Source organism: Hibiscus syriacus, unplaced genomic scaffold (genome assembly GCF_006381635.1).
Source record: "Hibiscus syriacus cultivar Baekdansim isolate YM2019G1 unplaced genomic scaffold, ASM638163v2 tig00003454_pilon, whole genome shotgun sequence".
Classification (NCBI taxonomy): Eukaryota; Viridiplantae; Streptophyta; class Magnoliopsida; order Malvales; family Malvaceae; genus Hibiscus; species Hibiscus syriacus.
The window spans coordinates 2,952,701-2,960,817 of NW_024061972.1; the positions used below are offsets into that span (position 1 = coordinate 2,952,701).

The window sequence follows — 8,117 nt, forward strand, 5'->3', positions numbered from 1 at the left end:
CCATCAATGAACTTAGCGAAATTCGAAAATTTGAAATTAGCAACTAAAACCTCCCAAGAAACGATTTCGATAAAGAAAACGATAAACGTAAGGTGGAGTTGAGATTTGGGGCGATCAAAATATAGTATCTGTTTAGATTAATTTGTTGATAATGTTCATAAATCTTGCAGACATAACTGCTCGAGCTCAGAATCTCTGGAAAGAATTACTTTCTCATTTATCACTGAGACTGTTTAATGGATTCTTTCCGAACACATTTAAAAAAAATTATAATTAATATTTAATATTTGAAAGGAAAATGAAAGCTGAGGTACATCTATAAACGAACTGTTATGAATCAAATTTATTTATTGTCTAACGAAAGAGTTGAAAATTGAATGTAGTAAATTATTACATACAGAAAACAATACACTTGAATCATACTCTTGTTTTCTAGCAATTTTATATGGTGTAAAGCAAACGAATAGTAAGTTTCACCATTCACTCACTAAACTTTTATCAAGACTTCGCATCCAAGTCCAAAATAATTTGTATAGATGGTTCAACTTTACTAATTATATCTAATTATATCATCATTCAATTGGAACAAGAGATTCAATTAAAGAGAGCTTCCAATTCAAATATGCAAATCCTTGCTCTACATTGTAGTTTTAATTTATACAATAACTTATCAAGCGGTCTAAATGGCTAATAAGAGTTGTTTTTCCTTGAGATCTTAAATTCGAATAAATATGTATGTAGAATGTGTAATACTAGCGGTTAGGAAATATTATAAATACATACTATTTTATAATCATCTCATACTAATTCAAATCCATAGAGATCAACTGAGCATATAAGCTTAAAAGCTCAAACATTTTATCTAATTAAATACTGGTGTCCGACACATCCAACTACGGGTACGCAAGTATCATCCCCGTGTAACACATCCTAAAACTAAGAGACTACATTATACTAGAGAAAGACCAAAATTTCTCTCATATTATTCCTAAAACTGCAATGGAACTGGCAAAAAAGCATAGATGAAACCCCCTAAATGTTGCTTTTGAATTCCCTCTTCTCAAGTTGAGGGTGGAATTTCCCATCCCCTTGGCACGGGACCCAAATCATATATGATTTCCCTGTGACATGACCAAACAAGCTTTATAGCTTCTGGTGTCCCGATTCCGGCTCCTCTAGGATCTCCGGCGGGTCCGAACCAGTGGTTTTGTGGAGCTCCAGTAGTCCGTGCTCTCAATCCAGCATAAGTCGTCCCATTCACTGTTTTCCCGATGACATCCTGTCGATTTACATTCGATGAAAATTACAATGTGCCAAATAGATAAAGGTTCATTCGAGTCCAAGTGCTAGACTTCGAAATTTCCTAAAAAGTTTTAAGTCCTACCTGCAAGAAAATGTGATCATTCGAGACAACTGCAGCTGTTAGATGTGCATGCATTCGTTCCAAAGCATCCAGCACCATTGCTAATTGATCCTTCTTATACTCGGTTATAATCTACAAGAAAAAATAGTAATCAATGTTTTGAACTTCCTTGTTTACAAAATATTTCACCCTTCGAATATACCTTAAACGGTTATACCTGAAACGGGCCGAAGATTTCTTTGGTTACGAGCTCGTAATTAGCTGGTTTTAAAATTTCTTCAAGAGGAACGTATACTGCAGTCGGCTTCATAGCACCATAAATGGTTGGAATTGAATGATTTTCCAAGGGTTCACCTCCAAAAAGTAACTTAGAGCCTGGAATTTGAAGTAATTTCTTCTTGTGCTCCAACATCGCTTCAGTTGTAACCTGCAACGGTATATTACAATATATTTTTATCAAAACTATAATCCGATTTCTAGATTTTCAACAGCTTTTGGCAAATAATATTTGATTTGATGTTAAATACTATTCTGAAGTTCTTCCTACTGATGATAAGAAAATAAATATAGTATATGAAGCATACTTACAGTAAGGACAGGGCCAACGGTTAAATCTTCTAGCTTCCTTCTCTCGGCAAGACCTTTTATTTTCGAAATGAGTGAACCCGTAGACCAATTCTGAATATATATATATATACACAACTTAAAAAGTTAGAAAGCAAAGAACATTCTGTGCTACAAATAAGAATGAAGAGCTATCGTCTTTCTCTATATCATATATTTTCCTAGTCTAGGACAATGTCCGACACATTTGGACGTGCATACGGATATCCAACACATTCAAATCAAAGTAACATAGATGATAATGGGCTAAATTAATGCAAATACACCAAATAGAAGTTGCTAACCTCGTGCATGAATAATATTGATTGTGCTGAGCATTTCTGACCACTGCATGCATATGCATCCTGGTCGCATACCCAAGCAACATAATCGACCTGCGATTAGAAAATAAAAATAAGTCCAATACTGGTCTAGACTTCGAAAAAGAATATTGAACACAGTTTCGAATTCGTTTCATAAGGAACCTCTTCAACATCAGGACCAAGAACTTTCCAATCAAATCCTGCATCTTCCAGTTTCACGCGACCCTTCAGGTCAACGGCTAATTTCTCTGCTACTCTTGAACTTCCAGTAAAGAGGGTCATTCGTGGATTTGCCTGCTTAAAGGAAACTCCATAAACTATACAGAGACACAAATAAAAGAAAAACTTCTCATCAAATTTCTCTACAGAGAGAACACACTTGGTTAACTGACCTCCATCAGCAGTTTGTTCATGGTCTTCCCATCAGAATTTATGAAGTCCACGTCTTCTGGTGGTAACCCACAATGATGAAGCAAGCGCATCATTTGCTCCATTACGATGCTTACCTGCAGAAAGAGATTTCAAACTATTACTTGTAACCATGAAAGTACCAATTAAACCGATTAACAAAAATGAAACTGATCTTCGAGTGGTCGACCTTGCTATCAACTTTAAGAACGGGTTTATTGCCCATATAGAGTGCTCCCATAAGTTGAAGTACAGGAATCTCAAGTGGGAAATTGAAGGGCGTAATAATAGCGACCTGTATTTAAATGTCAGGGAGAGGTCTACAGAGAGAATTATATGACAGCAAATTTCAAATACAGATAACGGAATAAATCACGCCTCGACAACAATAAGTGACAAAATCACATCAGAATACCATCCAATTCTTTGCAGAAGTTATATGAAACAAATTAACTCCACTATTATCAAACTACTGAAGTGAGAGACTTATGCTAATGTTTAGTTAAAATAAAATACAAATCATGCTACCCGATCATTATGCCGTTACAGGAAGAGTAAATTTATTCTTATTATACAAGTTACAAAAATTCTTTCATAAAGCTTTCATCTCACAAACTCCTAGAATACAAAGATATGGAGAGCTCTAAAGCACATCGATATAGTTGATACCATTGATAGTCTAACTATATAAACTTAACAGAGTAGGAAGCATTCTATTATACATTTTTCATTTCCTCTTTTAATCATTTTATAAGTACTTGGAGGAAGCATTCTTTTTAGTTTCTGAACTTATTAATTTTTCTTATTTCAGAATAAGTCAATTGCATCAATCTTACAAATTGCTTTTGAACAGTAAGGCGTGAAAGATGCTTTTCTAATGATCAGAATCAACCATGAGTGAAGTGTATGCCTTACCGGACCATAAGGCCAACGGTACCCATGGCTTTGCTGTCCAATATGATTTCCGGGTACTGCAAAAGACCTTGCTAGGAAACAAACCTACCATAAAGGAAGAATAGAAGAAATAGGTTAAAGATCATAACTGAATGTCATAAATTTTTATAATAGTTATGGGCTTCGGGTATATTTGAAATCTTGATATCTGTATCATTTTCATTGAAGAAACTATATATTCAAGAAGGAACCTATATGAAGAAATGCAGAACTATATTTGAATCTGTCATGATCACCTTCCATAGATGACTCGCCCGGTGCAATTAGGAAAGCTAAAGTAATGCATTCATTATATACCTGATCACCAGAGAAGTTTTCAAGGAACTTCTGTGTGACATGAACTTCACCAAAGGCCTGTTGATAGCTTTTAGGAGAGACTCTTTGTATTAACCTAGTGAAGAAATCGGACACCTGAAAATCATAAAAATTGGGGGAAAAATAATGAATTTGATACCAAATAACATCAAGATACTACATTGCCCACCTGAATGACTAAATAGATTTCCTTAAAGAACATTACCTTTGGCAAGGAAAGCATGTGTGCTGCCTTAGCAGATATGTCTCCATATAAGACATATCTGTAGGAAAAAAAATACTAGAAGGATTATTTCTTCGACTAGAAATTGGGAGGGGGGGGAATAGCACATATGACCCAAGTATCAGGATTAAATAGAAGGATAAGTAAATAGCTACCTCTCAGGTGATTTAAAGGGATTGTGTAAACCATGTTTTGGACACCTGGACAAGCTCTCTATAAATGGCTGCATTAAATCCATTAGAGAATGCTTACTTCATACATTCAAAAGCATGAAAAAAACTGCATTTGCAAACAACTGATAGCGAGAAGAGGCGAGGCCCAATGAAAAGCACTCTTTGAAGTAATAAGACCATGAGGACCAGGACATGCCCGGGTTTTGCTTAGACAATCAAAAGTTAAGCACCATAGATTCTACTGAAACGAAGCAATACAAGTATCTAACACATTACATCCAATGGACAAACCTGAACTCCACTTTCATCTATTTCTGCAACTTTAATGAATGGCTCTCCATTCAAAGGATCCACAAGAGTGTTCCAAGCTGCAGATCCTTTCCATTTACCTTGCACTAAAAACATAAGCATTCCAAATTAGAAGAAGTTGCTTATCTCTGGACTTCATTAAAGAACAGTTCTATCATCCAACTTCTATCCTTTTCGCACACAATCCATAAGGGGAATGAATCCAACATAGCTTTGAAGCAAATAGCGAGACAAAAGAAAAGAACAGGCTAAACCTTCTCCCAATCACCCCCTACCCCACAACAAAATAATTTCTCTAACAAGCACCGCACAGCTTATGTTTGAAGGTTTTTTTTTATGAAAATAAAATACTGGCCACCTACCCAAGTTTTGTACTTCGGCAGGTTGAGAACCCGATATCCCTTCAACTTCAACAGTCGCAAAAGGTAATGAATGAACAGACCTAGCATAACAGAAATTGTGAATTATTAAAAAGAAATCCAGATGAAGTTTTTGGAAATAAAACAAACTACACATAAGTAGTGATTTTTCAAGCAAATAAACACCAAATCTAGCAATCCAAAGTTTCCAAACTTTATGCTCTATCAGAGACCAGCAAAAAGAACCAAATAACACATTCCATAAAATTATGTAAAATCATCAAATTTCAATCCAGTTAAGTACATAAAATATACCTAGATATGTTTTAAGCTTTATAAGGAAAAGATGATCTTTTATTGTATGTTACTAATAAAATAAAATGAATGAACTCTATTTTTCACAAAATTTAGTTCCCTGCAAATAATTCTATAAATATAAAAAAACAAAACCCAGATTCGCCCAACATCTACTATCGAAACCACCGATTAAAAAAGAACAAATAGCAGCATATGCATCTGACAATATCTGTAGTCGCCGCAATAGCACTGTTATGTCCGCAATTGCATAAACGCAACACAACGCAACCAAAACTGAGACCGCAAATTAAATCCCTGAGCATGTGATCAACAAGTTTGGCATACCTATAAAGATTGGAAGAATTGAACCAAGAAAGAGCCGCGTGGGAAGCTCTGCTTCTGATTTCCCTTTGCAACACGATTCTATGCATTGTGAAGGAGGATAAAAAGCGTACAGAATTAGAAAGAGAAGGGGAAAATAACAGTGAAGAAGAAAGTGCTCGCTTTTGCTAGGTTTTAGCTTTTCACTGCCTAAGATATGTGCATTTTAACACAATTTTTCACTTCGCATAATCAAATCTTTAAAGGATTATATTGTCTTGTGGAAATATGATCCCACGGTACGCACCTTCATCAACATCAATGCAGGTGTTGGGCATTTTAGAGTCCATCTGGACGAATCCGAATTAACCAAGTTAACGTAATCCTATAGTTTTCCGATCTTGGTAGTGTTCAATTGGACTTTGGAAAGAAACAAAAAGTAAAAGCGGAGGATAAAGGACACGTAAGCATGACTGTATGTAACCCATGAATTAGTGACACGTGCAGTAAATTATCACTTAGGACAAAAAACTTTATGACGTGCATCGGATTTTGTTCCAAGTTTTCAAGGAGTTATCCTTTTATAACAAGAAAATTGACGAAAATTGACAGATAAAATTGTATATCAAAACATATTATTAAAGTGATACATTAAAATACATCATTAATTAAAATTACTCTTATTAAATAAATATTAAAATAATAAATTATATTTTTAATATTTAAATTATCACTTTTATTTTTTAATATTTGAATTTTATTTTTTAAAATCATACATAATGTTTAATTAAATTTTAATTTAATTTATATAGTTAAAATCTTAACATGATATGATAATACATGTCAATTATTTATTATTATTTTCAATTTTCACATCACATTTTTCTTTTCTTCCTCAGTTGCTGCCAACATGAATTGAACTCGAGTCTGTTGAATGAAATGTAAGGCTTTTAATCGTATAGCTAAGCTGCTCATTTGAGTTAATTTCGTCATAATTTGTATTTAACTTGCATAACGGTTAGAAAATAAACATTTTCTGATGATTGTAAGATTTGAATTTTAGACACTATATTAATGATCAAAAGTTTAACCACTCAACTATGATGTGAATCTTTTTTATTATATTGAATTTAATACCTATTTATATCATTATTATATTAAATAATGAAATAATTAGTTATATTAAATACTAACTTTTAACTTTCTTTGAAAAATAAAAAATAAATAGATAATTATTTATATATTTTTATAAAATTTATATTAAATAACTCTAAAAAGTATATTTATAATATAATAAAAATATTTTTAAAAATATTTATTTAATTTTTAAAATTGTATAATTTATTTATTCTATTATCCCTACCCTAAACTAGCATATAGAGCTACCATGACATAAGTGAATGCTACCATGACATAAGTGAATTTCTCCTAAGCTCATGTGAGGCCTAGGTGTGTGTGCATTGAGACCAAGTGGAGGACCATGAAGAAAAAATATGGGGAAAATATGGAAAATTTTCCATAAGGCTAAAAATGATGTGTGAATGGTCCTACTTGTTTAGAATGTTGATTGGACGCATTTGGAAGTTTGTACTATTATAGGGGCTAAATCGTAAATGATGTAAATTATGGGATTGAAATAGAAAATGTTCAAAAGTTGAAATGCTATGCTTGAATTAAATATTAGAATGCTTGATTATATTATTGGATGCTTGAATTTGAAGATAAATAGAAAAAGACCATTTTGAATAAACTGAAAATATTGGGATGAATTCTAAAAGAATTCATTCTAATGGTTAGATTGTGGAGTTTGAAATGAGTATGTGAGCTATTGGTTGATATGAAAATTAGGAGGATTGAAGTTGTATTTGAAAGTGTTGTGATGAGTATTAATGTTATTAAATATATTTAGTATCGAACAAGTATTGAAAGAATTTTTAGGAATTTTATTTCTAATATGCGCCTATGTTAGAATAACACTAAAATATGTTTTTTCAAAACAAAATAACATATGCTTTGAAATTGTATGTGTTGGTAAATTATGCTTTTGTAGATTGTGATAAAAAAAACGTGATTGAAGCAAGCCAAAAGCAAAGGAAAAAGTACGAGAGTAAAGGATATCACAAAAGGTTTGATAGTGAGACATTTACGGTGAGTGCATTTTACCTATTATATATATATAACATAAGGAAGACTTGCGATGAGTCAACTTCGAATGTTTTGAAATGAAAAAGGTTTAAATCGTATTATGTTATATTTTCATAATGATAGATGGAAATGATTTATAAATGATTTTGGGTATGAATTACCTAATATATTTTTATATGATATTTTACTAAATGGTTTAGGGATGATTTCGGGTATGAATTGTCCAATGTATTTTTTTAGTATTTGGGTATGCTAATATCTATGGATACACCTGATAAATGAATGATATATGATTTTGTTAGAAAAGCCCATTGTATGTGTGTT

The 8,117-nt window shown here is 32.7% G+C and overlaps 1 protein-coding gene across 1 annotated transcript; it reads right to left on the reverse strand.

Annotated features, from left to right (window-relative positions):
- Window positions 1-878: 878 nt before the first annotated feature.
- On the reverse strand, window positions 879-5,873 carry LOC120177792 (probable aldehyde dehydrogenase). Its single transcript, XM_039183808.1, has 15 exons — window positions 5,667-5,873; window positions 5,034-5,107; window positions 4,654-4,757; window positions 4,345-4,412; window positions 4,172-4,229; window positions 3,949-4,062; window positions 3,613-3,696; window positions 2,888-2,992; window positions 2,682-2,795; window positions 2,452-2,583; window positions 2,272-2,361; window positions 1,952-2,041; window positions 1,581-1,790; window positions 1,385-1,495; window positions 879-1,279 (listed from the first exon to the last, which is right to left on the reverse strand). Exons 1-15 carry the CDS (start codon window positions 5,756-5,758, stop codon window positions 1,061-1,063), a joined length of 1,665 nt encoding a protein of 554 aa, XP_039039739.1. The 5' UTR covers window positions 5,759-5,873; the 3' UTR covers window positions 879-1,060.
- Window positions 5,874-8,117: the final 2,244 nt, after the last annotated feature.

What these genes read in the sequence shown, in the direction of transcription:
- LOC120177792 (XM_039183808.1), bottom strand. Translation starts at nt 5,758, where the DNA reads ATGCATAGAATCGTGTTGCAAAGGGAAATCAGAAGCAGAGCTTCCCAC. An exon ending in AAAACTTCTCTGGTGATCAG is followed by an intron (nt 3,697 to 3,948) that starts GTATATAATGAA and finishes CCTTTATGGTAG; the next exon opens with GTTTGTTTCCTAGCAAGGTC. An exon ending in CCGTTGGCCCTGTCCTTACT is followed by an intron (nt 1,791 to 1,951) that starts GTAAGTATGCTT and finishes ATACCGTTGCAG; the next exon opens with GTTACAACTGAAGCGATGTT.